The sequence below is a fragment of the Chelon labrosus genome (assembly GCF_963514085.1).
Source record: "Chelon labrosus genome assembly, chromosome: 5".
Classification (NCBI taxonomy): domain Eukaryota; kingdom Metazoa; phylum Chordata; class Actinopteri; order Mugiliformes; family Mugilidae; genus Chelon; species Chelon labrosus.
Window position 1 is genome coordinate 12259905 of NC_140341.1, and position 27788 is coordinate 12287692.

Sequence of the window (27788 nt, forward strand, 5' to 3'; positions counted from 1 at the left end):
GCCGTGGAAACCAGGACAGCCCAGGCAGGAGGTATGCGTTGACTCCTCCCTTCACTCTGCGATCTGTTACGTCCCCCCCTCCCTCCTCCTCCCCCTCTCGGGAGCCAGCAGCAGCGCAGGAGCTGCCGAGCCTCGTCTTTTACCGAGGAGATCCCGAAAGCCGGAGTAATAGCTAAACACCATACAGCCATGGCAGAAAACGCCGGCTTGGAAAACCACCGCATCAAGAGCTTTAAAAACAAGGGACGTGATGTCGAGGTGAGCTGACATATACACACGATTGTAAACAACACGAATCTAATATGTTTTATGTAGAAAATGACAGTCTTTGGGCCTTGTTGGGGGAGCCCGGCCCCGGTTGCAGCTCCTTTTGCCAGCCTGGTAGCTTGCTTGCTTGCTAGCTAGCTAGCTAGCTACCTAGCTAGCTAACGTAAAGAGTTCGCCATCAGAGGTGCTAGCATGTTAACGGTTAAATTCCCCTTTAATAGAGTGGCAGCTGTGAAGGTTATCCTTGTAACAAGAGCTGCTTTCTAATCTTCAGTAGTTCACGTGTTGTGGACATCAATCACAGCTGGACCATTAGAATTGGGGGACAAGCGGTGTAGCTGTCAACTGCCAGCTAACGATAACTAGCTAGCTGGATGGACACCGGTCGCGAGCAAGGCTGGGCCTTACCGGCACCTTAACCTGGCTATTTGACATGTTTAGAGCCGGCTAACCCGCAAGTAGTGACCCGTACTGTTGCACGAACGTCACACGAAGTTGTCATTGTTAGAACAACGTAGGTTCGTGTTGAATTAACCGTCTGGTTGAGATATTGCCCCTCCTTGTTATCTTGCTAACGTCAAGCTAGCATGCAACACCAGGTGAGCCAGCTAAACCGAGCTGCTAGCTGAAGCCACTAACCGGTTAGCTGAGCGTTAAAGATGACCTTAGATTTACGATCCATTTTGATGTGGAAAAACGTCTTTACCAAGTGATTAATTAACATTTAGGTCTGAATACATCAGCCAGAGTAGACGTCTTATATTTGGTTAAGCTAACACTACTCTTAATCATAGCTTGATCTAACGTTTCTTATCAGATTTGTTAATAGTTATGCATAGACATAATCCAAATATACACTTGATGTATTGTGCCACCTTCATCGGATATCCTAGGTATTCGTAGGTCTGTGTGCCCTTCTGGGAAACCAGCGTTACGGTCTAAAACGCCGGGTATTGCAGCATCATTCAACTAACAAGTCTAATTATAAATCTCTCTGACAGCATTTGTCTGCAATGCTCATGATGACCAAACCATTTGCTCAAAATATATTCAGACAGGCCACGAAAAAAAGAAGCTTAGCAGTGTTTGACTGAGCATGTCAAATGAAAAAAACAAAAAAAAAAACAAGTCCAAATATCTGGACTTGTTTAAATAATTTATGGTATGCATGGAATTTATCAGAAAGCATCTCTCTTCGCCAAGGGGTTTACTAACAAAGGCGTACTTGTCCTGGGTTGTTCTGATCTATTGGTAATCCTGAGATAATCCGCAAACAAAAGTATGTCTGGAAATGGCCCTTCAAAATCCATCACTTCAATTCAGCTTTATTTATATGCTGCCATCGACAATTGGAGTCGTCTCGGGGGGCTTTGGAGAACCTCACATCACCGTCCACTTGTCACGGTGATCGGCCTTGCATCGGTTTCTGAAGAGACAATCTGGTGCTCCATAGGTGGTTGTTTTGAAACTCAGAGTTGGTCCGATGAGCACATGGCTACTATGACAGACGGACTTTGCCAAGTGCATTCCTGATGCTATTTCAGGCATCTTGGATGACTGACCTGTCTCCTCTTAAGAGCCTCTGCATGAATTGGAGTTTTTTTGTAAATGGATGACTCAGACAACAGCAAGGGGGAGAAAAACACGCCACTTTGGGTTTTATTTATTTAGGTCAGGCACAACAGATTGCTCTTCATTTCTGACACCATTAGGAACAGCAGTGAATTGCAAAGCAGTGAAGTCTCACATGCTGCAGACCATTAGCTCCTCCTTTGTTATGGTTATGTTTGGAGGTTATGGTTTGGTTTGAAGTGTTTTTTTTCTTTTTTCGCTTTACAAAATTTGAAATATCCCATTTCTGGGGTAACTATGGTACCTATTTGTAGCATAGGCATATGTTTAAAAGCATATAGTTTGTTGTTTTTGTAGGTATATATTCATTGAATCTTTTTATTTCATATCGCTCATATTTTAGGTTTATCAAATGTCAAAATTGTGCAGGGCAACATTCATTTCTCTTAATAAACTGACTGGATTATTGTACATTTTTGTCCGGGTCAGTGTAGCGAAATTATTGTGGTTTTGGAGCGGTTGGGAGACACCTCTCTGCTCCGCAGCGTCCTGAGTTATGACTGTCCCAAATTACATAAGAGGCTATTTAGGAAGGCAACATGAACCTCTTCAAACAGTCACAAGATCTTAGACCATCTCAAACCATTCTGGATGAACTGGAAAGTCAACAGATGCACAAATACAGCAATTAGTCTAACCGTTCTCTTCACACTCCTCGTTTGTGCTCTTTTTGAGTTGTATTACAGACGTCTGACCTTTAGCTGTGTTGGTGGGAGTTGCTGTTGTTAAGTCACAGATCTGTCTTAAAATTAAAACATTTCATTACTTGTCAAATATCTTTTTTCAAGCTTTGTGTCTTTAATTTGTCAAGATAAGATCACAAAATCAAAATTACCTATTATACGACCAGTGTGAATGGCTACCATGTCCATTTTCCTACAATGGTTGAATTTACCCAATGTGTCAATAAATAAAACATCTTTTCATTAACTGCGTTTTTCTTTCTTTGTTACAGACTATGAGAAGACATCGAAATGAGGTGACAGTTGAGTTGAGAAAGGTGAGTAAAGATGCACCATCTGTACACACACACACACACACACACACACACACACACACACAGCCCATGTTAGTTTGTACTCCCACAACAAATCTGCACGGAGCGTATGGCGTAGGAGGCTACGCGAGTGATTCCGTTATTCCGCAATTACGCTGATAAAATGCTCGTCGGTGGGTGGTCAGCTGTTCCGAGTCTCTGCGCTTCAAACGGTGGCGGCTGGAGCCGACCGTCTCGTGTCGGGGTTGAAACTGATAAACGTTGATTAGCAGTTAGTTTTGCTGAAATTGCTGCAGCACAGGAAACGGAGAAAACATCTGAGCAGATGGTTTGTAGGAGGCTGAAGAAGGGATAAGTCTCTGTGCTTGTCTGGCCGTTGAGAGCCACGACGCGTTGTTATATTGCCGGGGAGGTGCACGTACGTCGAAGCTGTTGCGTAGAAGTGGCAGCCATAATTTTTTTTTTTTGTAAACCTGCCTCTGATTCTAAACCAGTGGCGTAGAGTGTATTGAGAAAATTGGGACAGCAATTCTATGCTATGAACCATAGAGAGTCAAACACACCGGCTGTATGCAAAATAGTCAGCTATAACCACGGAGGTCAACATTAAGTTCATTGTACCCGGTTGCTCCACATGCCTGTATGGTTGGTCTTTCCATATCTGTCCATTAAGCTCCAAACGAAGCCAAAACATGGTATTTGAGTTTTCTTGAAGATGTTTCACCGCTCAACCAAGTGGATTCTTCTCTTCTTGAGGGCAAGTGGCTTAGTTTTAGATACACCACGGCTTGGATGACTTGAGAACTTGCATCTATTGAGCTTTTATGGATTTCTGTGCACTCTCTCTGTAATTTAGTGATGGAATTATTTTTTCACCACCTTTTACCCGTCACTTGTCGGTACTTGTCGGCTAGCTTCAAACAACCTGTCTATTAATGATGTGATTCTAATCAACTTGAGTTTTTGTGGGTTCATTGGCAGCAGCACATTTGCAGCATCGGTGGTTAGGAAAGCGGACTTGGGACTGCAGGGTCACAGGTTTGAATCCCCTCTGTGTCCGTAGCTGATAACCCCTTATGCACACGCAGCGTCTACTTGGCTGTTGGAGCTCATTTACATTTGCATGTAACCCGTCCGTTTGATGATACTTGGCATTTCATTCATTTCATCCTCTAGGAACCCAGCTTAGCGTTACTGGTATAGTCGTCGCCCTCGCAGACTGCGCATAGACTAGCCAGGTTTTATTTAGTATTTTTTGCATATTAAGAGAGGTAAGAGCTATTAGCTATGTCACATGAACAATAAACAATAACTGCACTACTGTATCACTGTACAAAACCCTGGCTCATTGTATTTATTATTTTATCTTATTTTTATTTTTAATTTTCTTCACTTATTTAAGTTTGTGTGTTATGTACAAGAGAGTAAAGCTACCGGAGTCAAATTCCCTGTATGTGCACATACTTGGGTCATTAAAGCTGATTCTGATTCCCCTTGTAAAGAAAACTCCTGCTTTAAAATTGCTGCAAAACCCGAGTGGAATAACTAGATCTACACAGAAGGTGTAGCATGAGCAGCATGTTAGCAAAGGCAGCAGTTGCTCCATCTGTGTCCACACAGGGTATGTTCCCGCCGTTTTGGCAGTGCTCAAAGTCCAGTATATAAACTCACTTCGTCGCTGGCTTTTAACACACAATGGTCTGTATGATGCAGGTCCCTTCCAGAAAGGGTCTCAGAGATTTTTTTTTGATGTTTCAAGGCCTGGAATGTTCAAAACTACGAAGTTTCCTACAAAATGCTCGTATATTTATGCAAATCCTCCCCTTGCGGATACAAGTCAGGTTTCATATTGGTATAATTTGAGTGTAAGGCTTCGGAGTCAGAAGGAACTGGGGCGTGACTTCAGCATGTGACTTGACACTTTAGAGCTGCTTCATTGGCACTCACTCTGAGACAGCTTTTGTGGACACTGACAGTTCCGGATGGGATTTTTTATTTTTTATTTTTTTTGCCAATACCAGTGCATTCTTTGCTCAGAGCTTTGAAGGCAAACTCGCTAGGAAACCGACGCTTAAAATAGTAGACACAGTTCAGTCACATCGCCAAGCAGATCACGAAGAAGCTGCTCAGTGAGGTCAGATTTACCACCGAAAAATATTATTATAAACGAAGCTGGGTGTTGAAGGTTTGTATGCAGTTTAACACCAGTTTAGTTTTAGGACCTTTGAAGTGCTGCTTTGTATTTGTGGATTAAGAACTCAGTTTAATCATGAACACATTTAGCTTACAGATGGCTCGATGGTTCTTTGTGTCTGATCAAATTGATATCCGGCAAGTCCACTCAAAAGTACCACCTTTTTCTTGGTGAAGAACTTCTGTTTTGGATTATACATGGTGATTTTGAGAAATAAAGCACAAACACAGTCAGTATACCTTATCCTGTTGGGTTATATCCACTACAGAGTCAAATTTGAGAAGTTGTGTTTCCCCTAAATAAAGTTAATTACAGTGATGTCAAGTTGAGTTGTTCCTGCTACCTGGAAAAGGAAAAGTTTGTTTGTAGTTGAAGGTGAAAGTGCCTTCTGGTTCTAGGAATGTGGCGCTTGAAATTAGTAAGGTCTCTATAAAAACATGTTTTTTATAACTGACACAAGCTGATTAACATTTATAATGGCACACTAGTTCACAAGCAGGAGCATTGCTTGTTGTTGTAGGGGGAAATTTTTGATTTTAATTAACGCGGCTTACTTTCAGAGGTAGTCTCAGCAGAGTGGTAAACAAACACGAAGGGCAGCACGGCAGATGTCTGGAGAACAGTGTCGGGACTGGGGGTAAAGCATAAAAACGTCAGCGTTGAGGGGCTCTCAAGTCTAGCACATTCCGTTCAGCTGGATCAGAGCGGCGAAAAGCACTGCACTAGCTGATTAGTCATCGGTGACGCACATCAGCGTGATGCACAGGAATGTAGGGCAAGGGAATCTCCTCCTACCACTGACTCACATGCCCTGTAGATAGATGCAGCACGAATAGGTGCATGCTGGTGCTGCGGCGTGTGTCGAGGGGTAGAGGGTTACAGTGTCCTTCAAAGATGAGCGCGTTTGGGCCGTTCATCACCCCGAAGGCAGTTCCTTTTCCGACGGATTAACCATTTAGAACAGGGGAAGAAAAAATAAATAAAAAGGGTAACGCTCCAGAAAGTAAAAGTTTATGAAAGAGAATAAGGTTTTGGGGTAGACCTAGATTCGCTGTTTCTTTAAGAATTTATTACCGCATCAATGAACCCTCCCCTCATTGCTCTTCTGTCTTTCATCCTCTTGTCAGAACAAACGCGACGAGCATTTACTGAAGAAGAGGAATGTCCCGCAGGAGGAGAGTCTGGAGGACTCTGATGTCGACTCAGACTTCAAAGGAGTAAGTGTGTGTGTGGGGCAGGAGGGCAGTTGTATTCATATATATATATGGAAATTAGTTGGGTGTCAATCAAATGCAATTTTCTTCAGTTTCTTTCATTTCTCAATCTCTAACAGGGTTGTTAATTAGTCTGGCAGGTGGATTTAATTAAAGGAAAGCCTGTTTCACATATTAAGCAAGTCACAGTTACTTTGCAATGCAGGAGGAAGGAAGAAAGATCTCTCTGAGCATAAAAAAAATAAATATGAAACAGCTCAATGTCTTGCAAGAGGCCTTAAAAAAGCTATTGATATTTTGCAAAAGAAAGCAACAAAGAAAGGTCATCAGAATGAAAGGATCTGAGAGCGGTTTAGAGCACAGGCAAGTTCAGTCACATAAAAGTTTATCAAGGAAAATTTCCGACACAGATTACAAGGTTTTAAAAGGTGGCTGCAGAAAAGAAGGTCAATGCAGGATCCTCCAGAGGCTGGCAGTTGTACTTAAAGCAACACTTCAGCCATGGGCATTGCAGTGGGCTCTTTAAATGCTTAAAAAACAAACCTTCCAACTGTTTTTAAGTTTTGATCAGTGCCCTACTATACTGCAATATCCTGGTGGTTGGAGTTCTGGGTGGCTGCTTAACGATCACTGCCTTCTAACAGGACTGTCAGCAAGAAACAAGCTGGAATATTAGGAGCTACGAAGGCAGGGTACCTGTTTGTAAATAAAAACATTAAAATGACCACAAGATATTTGGAGATCCTAACTGGCAGGTTTCAGGCATGGCTTCATCCTGTGATGATGCACGAAACATCACTGGCTGTGGTTGCACTTGCAGTGTTTGATATCATTCTGATCAGACGTTCCAAGTTGAATCTTTACACAAGATGCTAAACAAGATAATCTGATAAGATGCGTCTGTTTACATACCTTCAAACATTCACTAGATTATAATTTTTTTTGTGCCGCTTCCCTGCTGTGGATCCTCAAATGTGGTGGAAACTAATGACAACAGCATCCACATTCAATAAAAAGTTTGACCCAAATGGAGCCACGTTTCTGTCCTTCCTGGAAACTCGCCCGATTGTTTGCACCACGCTGGGCAAGCGTTTGCAGAGTAGCATTTATTTCAAAAAAAGAATGGTTATTAAGTACTAATATTTATGAACAGATGATCAAAGATTTACACCACTCCTCTCAGCCTTGTTGCCTCATGCCGTGCAGTTACGTGTGCCAAGTGCTACCAGACTGGCATTCTCATAAGACATGAATGTGGTTGCATGTCAGGCTACTATTATTTGGATTATTTGTGTAATACTAATGTCCACTGGCTTCTTGGTCGTGTTATCATTACTCTACTTCTACGTGCATTCAGGAAGGATCTATGAGGCTGAGCAGCAGAATACGTTGAAATGGCAGCTCCAGGAAGCAAATCCTCAAATTAAATGCAATCAGAAAGTCTACATTAACTCTAAAATTTAGTAGATTACAATTAGTAAAGCAGCCCCAACTATAAGCAGCTTGATTTGTGTAAGTAGATTTATTATTTAATAAGAATTAATGTTCTGAATATGAAATAAGTATGACAGATTTTGGTTTTAAGTTCAGTACGAGTATTTTCAAACTGTATTCTGCACAGTAATTTGGAAAACGGTATTTTGTGTTCTTCATATGAATATGTTTATTTGTACTGCGCAAATTAAAGTTCTAGGCATTTAATATGTAGTTACTCAACACAGAATCACCGTTAACAGGCGTGTTATCAGTCTGTCATTCATTCTGCACAATGACACGTAGAGACAAAGTATTGATTTCTGTGTTTTCTTTACTTTGAAGTAAAAAATATGTCATTGCTTTTGATAATGTCCTCACGAGAGAACATGTACCCAGCATGCATGAATCTCTAACATCCAGTGTTATTATGTCTTTGCATTTTATGCATAGAAGCCAAAACCTCATGTTACTGCTATGGTGGTTTGATAAAATAATAAGGTTCAACTTTCAGAATCACTTGATACTGTAGCTGGAAAAAAGCTGTGTTTAACTAATTTCATACTTCAGAGAAGAGGCAGTGTGTGTGCATGCATTTTAGTTGGCAGCTAACAAACCAAGCTGGGCTGAGCTGTGAGCGTCTCAATATAAACTTGTAAACGGATTCAGAATATGTACATAAATTTAACCTATGTGAAATCGTGTTAAGCCAAGGTCAGTTAAGAATTGCTTTGTTAGCTATACTGCGAAAATATCTCAAACATCCGCAGGTCAATGTCACATCTGCTCCCGTTTGTCAGATGTCAATCTGTCCCACACTGAAAACAATCCGTTCCCTGAAACAACTGAATTACTGTAGTTTTTAACGCTTATTGAAGCACTATTCAATAGTAACAACCTGAAATGATATAAGATTACATATAATATTGCATAAAGTACAAGATATTTAATATAAAATCAGAGAAATGCTCCATTTACCACATATAAAGAGCTCTTAAAACTGTTTGTTAATATGCTTCTTCGCTTCTCTTTGCAGCAAAATGTTACACTTGATGCCATCTTACAGGTAAGAGCTTACAATATTCTTTCTATGATCTGTTGTCCTTTCCTAAATGTAACACCTATAGCGTCTTAACTGTTGGCCGACTGTGTTGCTAATATCTACTGGCTCTTTGTCACTACAGAACGCGACCAGTGATAATGCAGTTATACAACTCAGTGCTGTGCAGGCAGCCAGGTGAGTAGCCAACAAATCACATGTACATAGACACAGTCTGTTTTTGTATATGATGGTCTTGAGATTTCCTCGTGGTTTTTCCTCAGAAAACTGCTCTCGAGCGACAGAAACCCTCCCATCGACGACTTGATAAAGTCTGGGATCCTGCCCAGTTTAGTCAAATGCCTGGAGAGGGACGACAAGTAAGTCCTCTTCCAAAACAGTTTGCATTGTTCTTCTTCCAGGTGATGATTAGATCGCAGACTTTTTTGGATTGCTGATGCTACTGTAACAAGTCTTTGCCGCAACAGAGGCTTTATGCGCACGAGCCTGCGATTCCCACTGTGTCCACACTTGAGAGTGTGTGGAGGCATGCAGGGCAGCTGGCTGGTCCGATCTGTACAGGCCAAGCCAAATATATCAACATTCCTGTCTCTCGGAGTTCCCCAATTCCCAGGACCTTGTGCTTACTGAGGGGCGAGATAAATAGTTGGAGTGGAAGAAATTGCACTGGATTGCACTGCCGATAGCATCGTGCTAACGTTGAACGAAAGGTCAAAACATTAGGTACACTAGTGAAAACGAATGCATTCAAGCTTCATGAATGTTTATGTTGAAAGTGTGCAAGGAAGGTTGTAATGCAACCGTGTGATCATTTTGAAAGATGTCGTCAAAACTAATTACGCCTAACATTTAACGTAAGACTGTTACATTAGAATGTATTCGTGTTTCATTATTGTACCTAATGAACCGGCAAGTGAGGTTTTACTGGCCAGCTGTTTTTGAGTTCTTGCAGTGTAGTCGGTGGGTATTAATTGAAAGAAAATTGTCTGCAGTGTTGTTATCGCAGCAAAGCAGGAAGCCAGTGGCTTGGCTTGATATTCATCTTTACAACGAGATGAGCAGCATGACATCCACCGCCACAAAACAATAAAGGACAATTATTTCTTAGGTCTTCACACCGAATCTGTAAATGTATGATAGGGCGGGAAATAATTCTGTCCACAGGAAAATACAGTAGCCACAAAGAGCCACACCATCCTGTAGATTGTTTTACATCTGAGCTAAAGAAGATAAAGCTTAAGAAATAAGTAGGAACTCCAAATCATTGTCAGTTCCCTGATGAGACATTTAGTGGGGTAGATGGACTTGCCACCCATTGTCACAATTCAATAGCATTTGGCTGGTGGGTGGTGTGAGGATCACTTGCAACTGTGTGCTTTCTAATATCTTGTGTTGCATTAGTTTCCCTTAAACTCATCTCTTGATAGTTCTCCATTTTGAGCACAGCCCTCGTTTGCAGCGCGGTATCTAGACCGTGGATCTGGTGACAGCTGCAGAGTGTCGAAACGTAGAAATGTGCACGTCGATGTTTATCATTATTCATTTCCACCTTGCGTTCCCATCCACTGTCGAAATGAAAGTGAACGCTTGCTTCGTGTCTTAAACAATTTCATTTTTTCCGCCTCGCAGTCCCTCTCTTCAGTTCGAGGCAGCTTGGGCTCTGACCAACATCGCCTCTGGGACGTCAGCACAGACCCAGGCTGTGGTTAAATCCAGTAAGTTGACCCCGTGCTCTGTCTTCCCTAGTGCCGCCCCGTCAGTCTGTGTTTACGTACTGTCTGCCATCTGCAAGCCAAGCATATTTATTTGTTCTTTCACTCGCTGAGGCGGATTTATTTTTTCTGGACGGTAGCTTTAGTTTTAGAATATGCTGTTGTCTGATAAGAACAAAATGTCTTGATTGTGAAAACCAAGATAAGCTGACTGTCCATCTTGAAACTAAGGAAAGCCACATATCTAAAAACGTATCCTTAAATCCATGTATATGTCATTTATAAATCTACATACAGCGTTCCACTCAGATGAACATAACAGATCTCCCAAATCTCCCAGATTCCTGAATCAAAAGTCATGTGTTTACTTGCCTTTCTAATGTTTAGTTTGGGATTCAGCCTAGTCTGAGCTTAAGTTGAAGTTAGGTCATGGTGATGTACTGAGTCTGTTAAGACTAGCGCTCTCTCAGTTATCACCCAAACACCAGCCAGCTCTCTGCAGCGGCGTGGGACACGGTTTCTTCAGAGTCGTTCGGGAGGTCGGAGTCTTCCCGATACGCGATGAGTAATGACAGCTGAAGACAGAGAAGTGATACCAAGTAAAGTTAGTCACATTGCTTCACTGATTTGGAAATGGTTCGGTTTTGTGCTTTCCAACATAAAAGTTTGTTAAACTTAAACGTGGCAGCAGCTGGAACGAAAGCTTTCAGTGGAATGGGAGCAGTGTGTCGCCTGACCCAGCCCCAAAACCACAACTTTAGCTGCCACCGTTCCCAGTGTCAGAAAGAAAATTACAGAAGCGCTGGCATTTAATATTAGTATGACCCGTCACAATAGCATACGCTCAAAGAAACATTATCATGTTTTGTCTTGAGTTAATGGAGGAATTAAAAAGGAAAAATATTCAGCTTTTGTTTTTGGCCAGCCCTACCTGAGTTAGATGAGTATAATTTCATTTTAAGCATAGGTAACCTTTATGAGTTGTTGCAAGGGAAGATAAAGCTATATCTAAAATCTATTTATAGATCAATAATACCTGTATTCATGTCACTTAAACTTATCCTATACACACATTTCAATCCATCTCCATGGAAACACACAATAAGTCCCATTTCCTTGCGTTTGATCCCCTCGTGGTGCAGCAGCCTGTCGCGGCTCAGTTTGCAGCAGTTGGACATTTGCATTCAGTCATCGATATCCCAACGTGGGATTTAGATCAGAGGTTGAGTCGTGACACGGTCATGCTGCATTCACATTTATTTCCCTTGGCTCTGATTGTGACCAGGAAACGGGCTTATCTCTGCCGGGTTGCACAATCTGTCTACCTTGACCAAGTTTCTGAAATGTTTGTATCCGTTTGCGTTTCCAGATGCAGTTCCCCTGTTCCTGCGGCTGCTACACTCTCCTCACCAGAACGTATGTGAACAAGCTGTATGGGCTTTAGGAAACATTATAGGTAAGCGTCACCCTCTGGTAGGAGCCGCTGCACGCTGCTTGGGTGCAAACTATCCGGTTATAATGACCTCTGCTCCCATTTTCTGTCCAGGTGATGGTCCACAGTGCAGGGATTACGTCATCTCCCTGGGCGTGGTGAAGCCCTTGCTTTCTTTCATCAACCCATCAATCCCCATCACCTTCCTCCGCAATGTTACCTGGGTCATTGTTAACCTCTGCCGTAACAAGGATCCACCACCGCCTATGGAGACTGTGCAAGAGGTGGGTGCGTCTGTTTTGTTTGTGTGTGTGTGTGTTTGTGTACAGGCTTTCATGTGCCAGACGGATGGATGTGCTTCTTTGCAGTTGACTGTGTCACTGCAGGCTGAGTCACAGAGCCGTTGCAGTGGCCCCCATCACCCAGGAGAGTTTCTGACTATGAAGCTCTTCAGGGGACAGCCGAAGTCTGGCTTTGACAGCTATTCCTCTTAGTCTTTTTTTTTTTTTTTTTTTGTCTTTTTGCTCTGTCCTGTTTTTACATTCATTTTATTCATCTATTCCTCTGCCCACGTCCTACCCACTCACACAACTACTTCTCTTTCCCTCACAGATACTGCCCGCCCTCTGCGTGCTAATATATCACACTGATATAAATGTAAGTAACAAATTGACATCTGATTGTCATTTTCGTGTTTGTATGGATTGCCTTTTTGTGCTCTTTTCCCAAAACGGCGCAATGTGATTCATTTATTTTTTTTCCTCCCGTCTGTGTTCAGATCCTAGTAGACACAGTGTGGGCTCTGTCTTATCTGACGGACGGAGGCAACGAGCAGATCCAGATGGTCATTGATTCTGGCGTCGTTCCCTTTCTTGTGCCTCTCCTCAGCAATCAGGAGGTGAAAGTTCAGGTGAGGGCTTCGCTCTGTTGATCTCATTTATTAGCTTTAGCCCTGCGTCCACACTGAGAAGACCGCCTTTTATTTATCTTTGTCCTCATACAGTTTGTTGTCTTCCTTTATCTCCTATCTGCAGACGGCGGCTCTGAGGGCAGTGGGGAACATTGTGACTGGGACGGACGAGCAGACACAAGTGGTTCTCAACTGTGATGTCCTCGCACACTTCCCCAACCTGCTCACGCACCCTAAAGAAAAGATCAACAAGGTATCACAGCTTTTTTTATTTATTTATTTATTTACATCTTATAGCTCAGCGCAGAAATAGATGTGAGACTGTAGTGAAGTTTGTAACATTTATGAGATCAGTGTCAGTGTCGGGGAGTATAATATAACAGGAACAGGTTTGTTATATGTATTCAGTTACAGAGAAGTTTAGTTTACAGTTGAGTCGATTTCTAACCCACATTTAACAGTGAGCACGAAAAGGGAACATAAATATCTGTTTCATCTTGGCCTTAACCGTTACAAATGTGCTCAAGACATTTCCTTGTCAAGTGATGCAGTTAGATACACCGATCAGCCACAACATTAAAACCACTGACAGGAGAAGACCAACACTGACCATCTTGTGACAATGTTCTGCTGGGAAACTTTTGGACCTGGCATTCATGTGGATGTTACTTAGACATGTAGCACCCACCTAGACCAGACCAGACACCCCCACCCCATAGCAATGACACTCCTTGATGGCAGCAGCCATCCCCAGCAGGATGCAGCCTGACACAGGTAAACACACGAAAACGGGTTAGGAACAACTCGAAAAAATATGAAAACAGCACAAGGCACTGGCTTCCAAAATCATTAGATCCCAAACTGATCAAGTATCTGTGGGATGCCCTGGAACAAGCCTGATCCACAGAGGCCCCTCCCCTCAACCCCACTAACAGCATTGTGTTGCCAGACACCACAGGACACCTTCAGAAGACCCATGTCCATTCTCTGATGAGTCACAACTGTTTTGGAGGCACAAGGGAGACCTATACAATATTAGAAACGTGGTCATAATGTTATGCCTGATCAGTGTGTATATGCATTCAGAATAGGGAACAGGAGTGCAGCTTGTGGTACAGTTTTAATTCAGAATATTTATTAGAGCGGAAGATATTAAGGCTGGTTTTGACTCATTTGTGACTGGTCTGTTTGCAGGAAGCAGTCTGGTTCCTGTCCAACATCACAGCTGGGAACCAGCAGCAGGTCCAAGCTGTGATCGATGCTGGGCTCATTCCTATGATCATTCACCAACTAGCTAAGGTTTGTGCATGGGAGCAAGAGCAGACAAAGCTTAAACTGTGTTTTGTCTGTTCTTTCCTCCAAGCTTTCTTCACAAATGTTAACAAATTTATGCAAAAGTATGCATTCAGACGCCGTGACACTTCAATTTCTGACCAAACAACTCTTGATAGAGGAAGTGAACAGTGAAGTGCAAATGTGGCCTAGACTTTCTGTCGTCCTTGGCAATATGTTGTTGTAGTGCATGTTAGTGACAGCCTGTCTCTCTACAGGGTGATTTTGGCACCCAGAAGGAGGCAGCATGGGCCATCAGCAACCTCACCATCAGTGGGAGGAAAGACCAGGTGAGCTCTGGTTTGCTGCTAGTGATGTAGAAATGTAGAAATGCGATGCTTGTGTTTAAATTCCTGTGCTTTTTTTACGGGGGAAGGTGTATATTGTGGTGCCATAATAATATGATGACTTATTTAGTTATTAAGATCATTCTAAGTGAATCTCAAAGACTCTTTCCACTCTTGTAACCATGCCCCTGTGTTGTAATCAAGTATGGATGTGGTGTGTATGTGGGTTTGTGTAGGTGGAGTTCCTGGTGGAGCAGCACGTCATCCCTCCGTTCTGTAACCTGCTGTCGGTGAAGGACTCGCAGGTGGTGCAAGTCGTCCTGGACGGACTCAAGAACATCCTCATCATGGCAGGAGACGAAGCCAGCACTATTGCTGAGATCATAGAGGAGTGTGGAGGTCTGTATATGGCTCATTCGGACCAATCTTAACATTGTTGCTTCATAAGTTCCAATTTCTGTACCGAGTTGCACGTTGCTGCAGCTAGTTGATGGTGTCAGGGTTTGTAATAACCGATATGTTTGATATTTTTAGGTTTGGAGAAGATAGAAAATTTGCAGCAGCACGAGAATGAGGACATCTACAAACTAGCCTTTGAGATTATCGATCAGTACTTTTCGGGAGATGATGTAAGTGGTTTTCACCTCACATTTTCCATTTGTTTTTTTGTTGTTTTTACTCTAACCTGACATTATCTGTTCATTCCAGATTGATGAAGACCCTAGCTTGATCCCTGATACCACTCAAGGAGGAACGTTCAACTTTGACCCAGCTTCCAACATGCAAACGAAGGAGTTTAATTTCTAAAAAGCCAGGATGTTTGGTTCAACCAGTTGCACGGGTACTCTGTAATCACCCCAGACATTCATCCATCTCTCCTCCAATCTGGCAACCTGGTACAGACGGATTTACTTACATCACTTCAACACGGAAACTCACCACTGAAGTGTTTACCCGCAACCCACCTCTGCACTGTGGGGTGTTTTTTTTTTTTCTTCTTTTTTTTTTTTTTTTTTTTGTTTTTGTTTTCTTTATTTTTAAACGGTCATCCTTCACAGAACACTGAAACCCTTCATAGGAGTCCTGGTTATTCAACAGACACTGTCACCACCTGGCAAACTGCATTAGGAGGATTCTCTGCCAGTGCTTCTAAATATCAACACAAAAATAAAAACCAGAAGGAAGAAAAAGCCTTCGCGGCAAGATTTAATTGCCAAATGTCGATTCTTCACAGAGACAAAAACACAAGCACATGTTCAGACACCTGTACGCACATATACACACACACACACACCTATATATACATACCTTTTGACACTTAGGATTTGTGTGCATACTTCTGTTAGAAGGCATCATATCACTTAAGGGGAAGAAATACTGCTGTTTGTTTGTGGTTTAATTTTGTGCTTTCCCTCCCCTGGATTGTCCTCTGGTGTTACTTCACCCATGTGCACGCACACTGACATGACACACGTCGGCACACGTAGTCACACTGTTTTTCTGGTGGCCAGGCAACACCAATTACCCCTCTCTCTCCCTCTCTCTCTCTCCCTCATATCCAGTTTAAAGAGTTAATCCCAGAGCTAAGCCATGATTAACCACGGACCCCCACTGCCCACCCAGGAGAGTCCTTGGGCAGGTGAAGGGGGGTGAAAGGGCTCCGAGGCAAAAAAAAAAATAAATGAGGACTCCGTGGCAAACTGACTGACGGGACTTCTGACTCGATGTCGTCACTTTTTTTTTTTTTTTTAACGTGACCTCAGTTGAATTCTAAAACTTCATGTTTGTTTAAAAAAAAAAAAAAAAAAAAACATCAGAAAATGTGAAGAAAATGCCATAATTAATTAAAAAAAAATTTTTTTCAACTCTAAGACCTGCTTACTGCCTGCGCATAATTCAGCAGAGCGACTTTTTCTTTTAATTTTTAATTTTAGTTTCGGATGTGAATACCTGTCACGGGAGGAAGCACCTTCGGGTGAAGGCACAGAGACTTACTAAGAGAAGAGGAACGCGGTCGGCTGTAGCGTTTATCCCCCTTCACAGGACATCCATTTGAGCTCGGTCACATCGTCGTGTGATCCGGTGAACTGTTTTGCTCGGGACTCCCCTGTAATGTGAAACTCATAAAGGGGTCGGGGAGGGCGTTTAACTAAAAAAGAAAATCGTCCTTGATTTGCTTATGTGACCTTAAGGTTATTTTAATTATTTTTTTTTTAAATCCTCTCCTCAAACAAATAATAGTTTCATGTCTCTCCTGGTTGAGTCTGTGGAGCTTCCTTATGTCTGTTTTTACTTCTTTTTCTTTTTTAATTCAGTCTTATGCACACGTCAGAGAGGCATAACGATGTCTGCCTGCAGAAAGGGACCTATACTCGCTGAAGACTTACAAGAAGAGTACAGGTCCTGATCTTTAGTACTTAACTACTTTCGATGAAGAGGTCACGTGTCATCACTCAATTTGAATAATTGTACAAAAAAAAAAAACGTGATATGTATCTCTCCTTGCCGTCTAATGAATATATGAATATATTTACATAAAGCCTGTACAAAGCTGCTGCAGCTGACAGTCATTGGATGGACGATAACTGTCAAAGATGGCTGGGGAGGGTTCTTTTTTTTTTTTCTTTTTTTTTTTGAAGCAATATTTCTTTTACTGTTTTTTGACTTGCATATGTATTGTGAATTGGAACAGGCTGTTTTCTTTTCTCTTTGTAGTGGTGACGGGCTGTTAAAAACAAAAAAAAAAAAAGTACCGTCCCAGTCTGTGCGTGGGTTCGGGAGTTTAAGGTGTCACCCTTTAATCCTGAACCCTAGCCCTGGTCTCGAAGACTTTTTGGACGCCCCCGATTGGCTGCTAACTACTTAGAGGGGGATGGGGATGGGGTCACACTGGGGTTTTAAATATTGGGGTGGGGTTGTTATGAGCAGCCCGGGCTTGTTTTTGGGACTAGCTGTTTATTCCTGAACAAAACTATAGAGAGGGTGTACAGTCATGAACTAGCAGACTAGACCGAGCCACTTTAAAGATTTACAATTTCGTTGCCTTGTATCCGAATTGGATACAAGCTTATGTTTGTTGCAAGATTTTTACTTGCTAAATGAAAAGTTGTTTTAAATAAAATAATAAAGGAAAAGCAACAGACAGCGTTTTGGCCTCTGATTGTTTATATCTTTTTATAAATTTTAGATTGAATTCTTCTCTTTAAGGTGGCTCATTGATGCTTTCAACTCTTGTGCATATTAAAGACAAGAATGAGTTGAAAATCATTGTGCCTTTTGTTTTTCATTTCAATTAAAACTAGGTTTTATTGAATAGAAAAAAAAAAAAAAACTCAACTGGAGAATCTTTGAACGGGAGACGTGGCTGCAGTAATGTGTCGTCTCCTTGTTGTTGGAGTTTGCCATGGGAATGGTCAATGCTGCTCTCTGCTGTTGAGAGCAACTGCTCCCCTCCAAGACTTATTCACTGAACATTGTATTGCACCATTTTTCCCACTCATTACCCCCCCTTCCCGCTGAACAACACAAACCATTTCATATATATCTCAGTCATGGAGATTTTTGAAATCTCCTCCCATCTTGCCCTCAGGACATTATCTGTGTTTCTGATTCTAACCAAAATAAACTTGCTGTTTAGCCGTTGGATCCTTCGTGCTTGCAAGTGTTGTGATTCACACATACAGTAGCTGTTTAAAGTTGTACGAGCGTGAATGTGAGGAGCTTTTTGCACGGACAGTTTCCGAGTGTTATCCCCCAGTTTTTATGCTCTTGAGTTTCCTTTCAAGACCTACTTCACATACGCTCTGTGGGTAAGAGCAAAGTGAGCCCTATATATTATCAAACAGGGATGTAAGCCTCTTATAGTCATTGGCCTTTTCTGTGTAGTGTGACCTTTACAGATCAAATCCAACAACAGGTTTTTTTTTTCTTATTTGTGTCTCACATATCTTGATTTTTTTTCTTCAAGTTGATTTGAGTTTACCCTGACGTAGTAATTTGCTGCTGAAAATTAGGTCACAGTGGACACATGGAATACCTCATCGTGTTTTGAATACATTTAATGATTAACTTAGCCGGCACACTCCAGATTTGGGTTTCCCGTCCAGTCTAAAAAGATAACAACAATACTTCAAGGTTGAACATTAATGGTGCTTGACTCAGCTCCAGCTGTCCCAGGTTTGCTGTGTGGCAATAGATTTGTGGTTATTTAACTGCAGTTCTGTTGGCAATGCACAAACAAACCGAGATCTAAATAGATATTCTAAAGTCCTGAAAGCAGCTATTGATTTTTCATAGGTTTCGAATTGTAGGCTTGTGTCAAAAGCAGGCTGTAATACGTTTTATTTGTTCTGATGATTTTACATTTGCAATCTATTGATTTCTTAATGAGTGAAGACCCCAAACTGACTCACAGCAAACATGAGCTTGAATATTTTTCCAGAAATTAATTGAGACTTGAAGATCATTGTTGACCTGGGAAACAGGCGCTTATTAAAAGTGTATTAAACGTATCTAGGTCCATTTGGTAGCTGTCCTGGGAGTTTGGTTGTACTACATAAGCTTCATATGTAGATGTTGTTAGTTGTTACAGATTTAACACTTACAAACAAAGAAGTATTTAAAGTATATTTTTCAACTGAGCAAACTCAATCAGCTGATGAAGATCATGTTTGAGAAAAGCCCAAGGACAAATACAACAATTTCTCCTCTGGCATCGGGTGAAAAAACTAATAATAATGCCTCATGCATCATGTGCCCATTTTATTAATTTCAGAACTTAAAATACACAACACAATTTGTCTCCTATCTTTGGTGAAAGAAAAACACCAACAACTTTGCGTGTTTGTTGAGTGCTGGCTAACATTTTTACATCCCATTTGTCTATGTGTTGGACTATAAAGTAAACTCAGTGAGTCACAGACAGCTCCAGAGAACACAAAACCTCATAACAACTGCACATTATACCGCCTGAAGAACACAATGAAAAGTGGTAGAAAGGTATAGTTCGTATATATACAGTCAATGAGAAAGATGTGGAAAAGTTGGCGGGAAAATTCGGTTAAATTGCTCTGTGTTCGACATCGTGGTCTGATTTCATTCTGACTAAGCGTTCTGGACGTAACCCCTTCTGCAATCGATTATTTTGGCCTTGAGGTCACGTGACATTGTTTTTTTTTCCCCCCACTTCCGGAAATAAAAATCAGAAGAGTTTAGTGTGGCACCTTCGGTAGAAAAGTGGAAACACGACACATGGTGCCATGGTGAAACCGTCCACCGGAGCCGTTGACGACTCCAGACTCAAACTCATCTAACGGGTGAGTTTAGTGGAAATGTCAGTTGTGTTCTAATGTGTTTGTTTGTTTGTTTGCTTGCTTTTTTCCTAAAAAAAAAAAAAAAAAAAAAGCGGTATTATTTTCTGGTTTAATTTGTTAACCGACCGTTGTTTGTTGTGGAGAAAAAAAATCAGTTAGCGGCAGATTAGAGCGACTTTCCAAAGGGATAAGTCTAGTACCAGCTGCGTCCACTTTGCTGTATTGTGTGTTGTGTTGCTGAATAATGCGTTTGTAACAATGGCCAACGGTAACCGGCCGAGCTAACGGTTTTCATGTAACGGTTAGGCGGTCCCTGTCCTCTCCGTCTCCTTTTTAATATTTCACATGTTTACAAAGAATTATCGGTTTAAGCTACGTTGTCACACAAATCCTTTATTATACACGTCCAACGCCCGTTTCCTCGGAAAATCCTTAAGCCTCCGAGGTTCACGAACTGTTTTCACCAACAACAGTTTTAGTGGCACGGGATAAACTGCGTGACACGCGCGTGCCAAAACATTAGGTACACCTATATGTAAACAAATGCTTAAAATATAAAAGCCTTGCACTAAATCTTAGCTTTCATGACTGTTATAATGATCAGTTTATACTGAAGCAGCGTAAAAAAAAGTGGTGTTTTAATCGTGTGGTAATTTTGGATGGATGTAGTTTGTGTTTGTTATTAAACTTTATTTAATTAAACACACAAAATAATAGAAACACCACGATACAGTTCAGTGGTACTAAAAAACAAGGTGTCCAGAATGAATATACATTTGAATCAATAGCTCTTTCAATTATTTAAAAAATAAAACAACACATTTTTAACTTAATCTTATTAGTAAGCTGACAGCTGTATCACAATTTATTCTCAGGCCATAATTGTGCTCTTTATTTACAGGCTAGGGTTGGGTGTCAGATTCCTGAACAAACTCTTTACACATCAGTAATGGAATTCAGATAATTTTTATAAGAGGAGAAAAAAAAAGCAATGCCAGTGCCATTGTTCTTGTGCAACTCCCTCATCCTGTCTTGATGTCAGCCCCTGGTGGACATAGTGCCAACAACAGCTGACCTACTTCTTTCACCTGCTTGATGGCCCAAAGTCAGACAGCTGTGCCTCCAGCCACTTTGTAGGGCCCTCGCTCAGAACTGCCCATCTGTTATTTCTCCATCCTCTGCATCTGCATCACCGCTCCTGAAAATTTATTTAACCTGGATTTATATTCTCTAACGTCTAAATCACTGACTGTCGGCGTGTCTCCAGTTTGATAACCTCAGGCTTCCCAGCAAATGTTTAATAAAGTATACCACTGTGAATAAAGGCCTGCATTCAAACTATCAGCACTAACATGAAGTATTAATTGTGTAAGTCTATTCATGCAACACACAGGACCCAGTCAGTGTTAATGTTGTTATATAATTTCATTCGTTTTAAGCCTTTATCTTGAGTCAAAGCATAAAGTGACCTAATCTGAGCTAGATTCTATGCCATTTTAAACTATTTATCATATTTTGTGTATAAAATGTTACAACATAAAGCGAGAGATGAATACGTATTACTATGTCAAATGTGGCAAAATTAAATGTATCACCCCACTAAGTGTAGGGTGTAGTGTTATCAAAGCGCTTCCTCCATCTGTGGAGCAGATCCAGGGTTTTTGGTTCCACGTCATCACCGCAGTCTGCACCTCTCCAGTCCAGCCTAAAAAGGGGACGAGTTAAATCCACAAACTATTTGTATTTGTCAATAATTTAAGGTGGATTCCTTGTCTTTGATATCCCTACAGGAGGAGAGCCTTGTGTTCCTCTGTGCTTTTATTTAATGGGTGACCGCACACAATCTGCTATGATTTAAAAGTTTCTAAAATATATTTTCCATTTCTTGATCTCTCTGCGTGTAACTCAGTCGTCTGCTGGTGATTCCTAACCACTCCTATGTTATTTAATGATTAAAATGTAGACTTTAAGTAGAAGTATTTTCACGACATTAAAACTTCACTCCGAGGAGCTTATACATACCAACCCTTGCATCTGTGAGCTAATAAGTTAAACCTCATGACCCCGATCTCCTCTGTGAGATCATGCGTGGGCTAGCTTCATTTCTTATTTACTGTGTGTGTGTGGTTTGGAGTTTAAAACGCATGAAAGGACTTTGCTTTGCCGTAAGATGCTTTTAAAACCTTTGACAACACAATAATGCTCCTTTTCAGCTCAGATTCTTGTAATTTTTGTTGTTATTTGTCGATATTAATCTTTACACAAGTTGACAAATGTCCCTGCTGTCTGTTTTCTCACCCTCTCTTATAGACTGCAGAACTGGCAGCCTCGCTCATCCCCCTGCCCCATGCCCTGCCTTTCGGATAGACGTTCATCCATCCGGCCCGCTGTCTCACATCATGGTGGATATAACCAAATGGCCCATTTTCAGCCTGTTGGAGCCTCAGGAGCTCTCCCAGATACAGAAAGCATGTGTGTTTGGAACGTCTGCTAATGAGGCCATCTACATCACCTGTGATGATAAGGTGAGAGAGGTCAGAGGGGAAGCAACATGGTGTTAATCCCCATCCTCTTCTTTTTGATTATTATTAAAATAAGAATAAAGTAAAAATGATTGTATTTATATTTTTACTTTATTTATATATTTGAAATGCTCTGTTTGTACTAGTATTATTATGTATGGAGCTGTGTGTGTGGTTGGTGGCACCACTGCTGCCTGCTGATGTTGATGATTGTGTGTCTCCAGTCTGACCTGTTACCTACTCCGCTCTCTGCAGTTAGCACTCCTTATCACTGATCCACATTACATGTTTTCTCTTTTGTCCACACTCAGGTGTTTGTGTTTGGGCTGAACTGCAGCAACTGCCTTGGAACAGGGGACAGCCTGAGCACAATTGTACCCAAGAAGCTGGACTTCCTGAGCGGTAGGAAGGTGGTCAGCCTGAGCTACGGGAGCGGACTCCACGTCCTGCTGGCCACGAAGGGTAGCTTCAGAAAAACACGTTATCCTCCCCACCTCATGGCTGGATTAAAACGTGCACCGGAATGATTAATGTCTCTGGGTTTCAGATGGAGAGCTGTTTGCCTGGGGCCACAATGGCTACGGCCAACTGGGAAATGGGACGACCAACCAAGGAGTCGCTCCGGTGCTCGTGTCTGCCAACCTGCTCAATAAGAAGGTCACGGAGGTGGCCTGTGGCTCTCACCACTCACTGGCTCTGACTGACTCAGGAGAAGTGAGTGTCTAGGGATTGACAGAGAATTTGTTATACAGAAAAATTATGCAAAAATCTTTCTAATTACACAACAGGCTCAACTTTGGTCATAGGAAGTGATTAGTCATAGTCACCCTTACACGACCCAAAGTCCAATCACGGCTTTAGTTGATCCCCCATGAGCTGAAAACCTGGAAAATAAATAATCTATTCTGCTTCAAACTGCTTCCCACACAGTCATTAAGAGAGATTTAGAGATGCTGGCAGCTGGATTTTGTAACACGGGAGACACGGCTAGTGAGGCCTTTCTTTAAGGTTTAGGATGCAACATTAACCAGTGTCACGATGTTATTAAGACTGCTGCCTGCAACAACTGAGCACTAAGAAGCTTGGATGCTGAGTGTTTGTAACAGTTTAGACTCCATAAAGAGTCATAAACGCTGGGATTTAGAGCAGAAGGTACAGGTGAGACTGGATAATAATTTGTTGACTTTCTGAAAACTGTTGCTGTTAAAATGATTAAGGTGGGTGATGTTTAACTCTTCACATATCTCACCTTTTAACCTTTTCTCATCTGCCAGGTGTATGCATGGGGCTACAACAACTGCGGTCAGGTGGGCTCAGGCTCCACAGCGAACCAGCTCATGCCCCGCCGAGTGTCCAGCTGCCTGCAGAACAAGGTGGCCGTCAGTATCGTCTGCGGTCAGACCTCGTCTCTGGCAGTAGTGGACAACGGAGAGGTGACTGTTTAACTCACGCCCGAGCTACACAAACAAGTTATCCTGCACAGGCCGCCACCGCGTTCATGTTCTGTTTGCGTCTCTGCAGGTGTACGGCTGGGGCTTTAATGGGAACGGACAACTCGGACTGGGAAATAATGGGAACCAGCTCACTCCCTGTCGACTTTCGGCTCTGCAGGGTGTGTGTGTGCAACAGGTGGGAGATGACACTATATCTAATCTATATGCCAAGTCACGTTATCCAAGTCAAGTCTGCAAGAAATGAAATGCGCAAATGTAATTTAATTGTTGGGATCATTTTCATAATACCGGCAGGGGCAAGACTCATTTTGGAGACACAGGGGCAAGACTCATTTTGGAGACACATTACATGTGCGACTACTCCCTACAAATGCCATCATGCAAGTTCTGAAATGTTAAAATGATCTTTTATAGACGGGGAGATTAAAAAAAACAGAACACAAAAGGAAAAACTCAAATACTATAACCTACAGATGTTATTTTTAACTATAACTTGAAGCTTGTATTTGCACTTTCTCTAAATTCCCCTTTTGCTCAATAATAATAATAATAAAAAAGGTAAGGTAACCGTAATTTAAACATGAGGTAGGTGAACTACATGATTGAGCGAGCATTAACTGAGGCTACAGTCCTCACTGCAGCGGTGCAGGTTTGATTCCAGCCTTCATCTTTTGCCGTGAGTTGTCCCTTTGCTCTCAATCCATTGCGTCCCGTCTCCCTCCACTACTATTTATTGAAACACAAAGGCAAAAAAGTGCCAAAAACATTAATTTAAATAAATCTGTATTCCTCAAAAAGAAAGAGGGCTAAACAGTGCTTTCTAAATTACCTCTTCCAGGAGATTAGTAATAGTATTTCATCAGTATGTCCAAAGCTGAATGTGAATGAAAATTCAAAAGTATTTCCAGTAAATCTCAACATTTTCGAGGCTGCAAACTGCAAATTTGGATTAAACAATTTCTTATAATATTTATTAAACATGAACATTAAAACAATCTGCCTTATATTCCATTTTTTTCCCCCCCTCCTCTCTCTCTAGATTGTCTCAGGCATTGCTCACTCCATGGCTCTAACAGACGAGGGCTTGCTTTACACTTGGGGTGCCAACATATACGGGCAACTGGGCACCGGCAACAAGAGCAACCAGCTGAGCCCAGTACAGATCATGACTGAGAAAGAAAGGTGAGGGAGACCATCACCCCACACACACACACACACACACACACACACACAATTAAATCCTCCCGTCGCTGCCATCGCCACCGACCGACTTCTCTTCTATTTCCCGTAACAGGATTGTAGAGATCGCTGCCTGTCACTCCACACACACATCAGCTGCCAAGACCCAGAGTGGACAGGTGTACATGTGGGGCCAGTGCAGGGGTCAGTCCATAGTGCTGCCCCACCTCACACCCTTTACCTGCACAGACGATGTCTTTGCCTGCTTTGCCACGCCATCAGTTATGTGGAGACTTCTGTCTGTGGGTAAGTCTTTTCTTTGATTTTGCCCAGTTATGGAAATAATTATTTAGTAGTAATAATAATTGTCTTACTAATAGTTATTTTTCAAAAGCTAGTTTTTGTTTTATATTTTTAGGTTTAAATGTATGTAAGATGAAGCCTCATAAAAAAAAAAAAAAACAGAAGACAGTTGTGTCTAATTGCAAAAGACAATGTTTTGTTTTTGTTTTTTGTTTTTTTGTCCAGAGCACGATGACTTCATGACCGTGGCTCAGGCTCTCAGGAAAGAGTTTGACAACCCTGAAACAGCTGACCTGACGTTCTGCGTTGAAGGCAGATATATCTATGTCCACAAAGCAATTCTCAAAATCAGGTCAGGATTTCACCACAGATCTGTGATCGAGTGAAGTAGAAACTGATACAATAGATGTATCCTGCATCTGTTGCTGTGTAGGTGTGAACACTTCAGATCAATGTTTCAGTCCCACTGGAACGAGGACATGAAGGATGTGATCGAGATAGACCAGTTCTCCTACCCCGTGTACCGCTCCTTCCTGGAGTTCCTCTACACCGACAACGTTGAGCTGCCTCCTGAAGACGCCATCGGTCGGACCTGCGCACCCTTCACAGCCTGCTGGTGTCATTTTTAAATACTGACACACACATCCTGCTCCTGTCTGTGCGTTCGCAGGGCTGCTGGATCTGGCCACGTCGTATTGTGAGGACCGCCTGAAACGTCTGTGCCAAAACCTCATCAAGAGGGGGATCACTATTGACAACGCCTTCTCCCTGCTGTCTGCTGCTGTACGCTACGATGCAGAGGTCAGTCTATCATCTGTTTGTATGTATATAATATAGAAAGATTCTCTAGATTTAGCTTAGCATCAAGACTAAAAACTGGGAAATGATATGCTAGGCTATATTCAAACCTAACAAAGTGTAATAGTCTCTCAAAAGATTTCTAATTATGGAGGCGTGTGTGATAAATTTCACCGCTGTATTATATCTCCTCCATAGGTTTCCTTGCAAGATACATAGACACCAGTAAGTTACTGAACCCCAGACTAACAGCTTCCCCTCTTCCTGTCTTTATGCTAAGCTAAGCTAACCCACTGTTAGTTGCCTCTAATGGTGTGGCTACTAGTAGTTTTCCATGGAAGCTGGCAATATGAAGCTGCAAACTAACGCCTGCCTCAACTTCTTTCAGCGCTCCAGTGACACGGTGAAGTTTCAACCAATCATTTGCGTTTGTTTCACCAGTTCATTTCTAAACGGATGAAGTTTCACTCCAAAAGCAGTGAAGAAACATTGACCAAATTTAAAGAACTCCTCTTTGCTTGTTTGTGCTCTTACCTTGTCATTCAGGAGCTGGAGGAGTTCTGCTTCAGGTTCTGTGTGAATCACCTGACCGAGGTGACGCAGACCGCTGCTTTCTGGCAGATCGACGGCAGTCTGCTCAAAGACTTCATAGGTCGAGCCAGTCAGTGTGGAGCCTTCAAGAACTGACGTCAGTCCGAGGGCGGAGGAGATGGGACGACGCAGGACTCTGCGACTGATTTCTGCAAGTGCGTCATCACCTGCAGTCGACCGCACATACCTCCGCTGACAGGTGGTCACACGGTGGAAATATTCACCACCGTCACTGTCAAATCCCTAATTCATGTAATTCCAGACTACACTACGTGTCCGTGACATAAGGTGCACATACTGAAAATTCAAGCAGCAGCGTTACAAGTGCCTGACTTATCTTTTTACACACTGTGTAAAGCAGGAGCTCAAAGACATTTAGAGGATTGCTATTGTTTGATAAGGTTAATATTATTTTTTTTAACTTGAAAGGTTTTTGCCAGTTGCCTGTTATCACTTTACTTTTTCTATGCTTCTGTTCAACTGACCAAGTTACTTCTAGGGTTTGCACTTTTATTTTGATGACTTTGCTTTGCCTCTTCACTGGAAGACCACATGATGGTGCGGATGCATCTTGAATTTCAGGCATGAGACTGTTTGCACTTGCAGATTATCAAGAGAAAACTGAACACTAACATTATTTTAGTGATTATTAGTCCTAGTGGCTTCCACAGCTGCAGTGCTCAGGTGTGATATTCGATCTCTGTTGTAAAATGGAAAGTAGAGCCTCCTAGACCACAGTTACATTCAGTCTTAAATTTAAATGGATTTCATAAACTGGATTATGTTATTCTAGGCAGCTACAACTCCATTGCATAAATCTGTTTTTATTGCACAAAAGACTCCGTTGGTGTATGAAGCCGTTTAAGGCATGTGGCCTTGGCCCTGAAGCTTTGGTTGTGAGGTCCTGGACATGTGATATTACACAGTATTAGCATTTATGAAGCCGTTTAGGGACATGTACACTACCGCTGTGAGTATTTTGAAGAATATATTTACAATTATTTTTGTTTATATCAAATAATTGTGAGTTGTTGATACTGAAGACTATGAAGTGCCAGTTGAATTCTGTGACCTCGGAAAGCAAATAAATAAAAAAAAAGTAGTTTTCTGTAAACGAGT

The 27788-nt window shown here is 41.9% G+C and overlaps 2 protein-coding genes across 3 annotated transcripts; both read left to right on the top strand.

Annotated features, from left to right (window-relative positions):
• The first annotated feature begins 159 nt into the window (after window positions 1-159).
• kpna3 (karyopherin alpha 3 (importin alpha 4)) lies at window positions 160-18153 on the top strand. The gene is made up of 17 exons (XM_084545030.1): window positions 160-258; window positions 2855-2899; window positions 6218-6307; window positions 8814-8843; window positions 8962-9014; window positions 9101-9196; window positions 10467-10552; window positions 11919-12005; window positions 12096-12265; window positions 12594-12638; window positions 12760-12891; window positions 13016-13144; window positions 14086-14190; window positions 14442-14513; window positions 14747-14909; window positions 15045-15139; window positions 15219-18153. Exons 1-17 carry the CDS (start codon window positions 190-192, stop codon window positions 15315-15317), a joined length of 1566 nt encoding a protein of 521 aa, XP_084401156.1. The 5' UTR covers window positions 160-189; the 3' UTR covers window positions 15318-18153.
• Window positions 18154-19465: 1312 nt separating this feature from the next.
• On the top strand, window positions 19466-27783 carry LOC311487953 (RCC1 and BTB domain-containing protein 1-like). Of its 2 annotated transcripts, XM_084544426.1 has the most exons (13): window positions 19466-19825; window positions 22133-22347; window positions 22656-22806; window positions 22892-23058; window positions 23619-23777; window positions 23866-23973; window positions 24838-24980; window positions 25093-25283; window positions 25506-25632; window positions 25714-25865; window positions 25951-26081; window positions 26277-26303; window positions 26625-26761. In XM_084544426.1, exons 2-12 carry the CDS (start codon window positions 22222-22224, stop codon window positions 26295-26297), a joined length of 1476 nt encoding a protein of 491 aa, XP_084400552.1. In that variant the 5' UTR covers window positions 19466-19825; window positions 22133-22221; the 3' UTR covers window positions 26298-26303; window positions 26625-26761. The 2 variants fall into 2 exon arrangements, with proteins under 2 accessions (XP_084400552.1, XP_084400551.1); XM_084544425.1 differs by lacking the exon at window positions 26277-26303 and having other exon boundaries at window positions 26625-27783.
• Window positions 27784-27788: the final 5 nt, after the last annotated feature.

Excerpts from the sequence above, each read along its gene's own strand:
- kpna3 (XM_084545030.1), top strand. The coding sequence starts at position 190 with ATGGCAGAAAACGCCGGCTTGGAAAACCACCGCATCAAGAGCTTTAAA. Across the intron at positions 10,553-11,918 it reads CCAGGCTGTGGTTAAATCCA|ATGCAGTTCCCCTGTTCCTG; the intron begins GTAAGTTGACCC and ends TTGCGTTTCCAG. Across the intron at positions 13,145-14,085 it reads CTAAAGAAAAGATCAACAAG|GAAGCAGTCTGGTTCCTGTC; the intron begins GTATCACAGCTT and ends GTCTGTTTGCAG.
- LOC311487953 (XM_084544425.1), top strand. The coding sequence starts at position 22,222 with ATGGTGGATATAACCAAATGGCCCATTTTCAGCCTGTTGGAGCCTCAG. Across the intron at positions 25,633-25,713 it reads AAAGCAATTCTCAAAATCAG|GTGTGAACACTTCAGATCAA; the intron begins GTCAGGATTTCA and ends GTTGCTGTGTAG. Across the intron at positions 25,866-25,950 it reads GCCTCCTGAAGACGCCATCG|GGCTGCTGGATCTGGCCACG; the intron begins GTCGGACCTGCG and ends GTGCGTTCGCAG.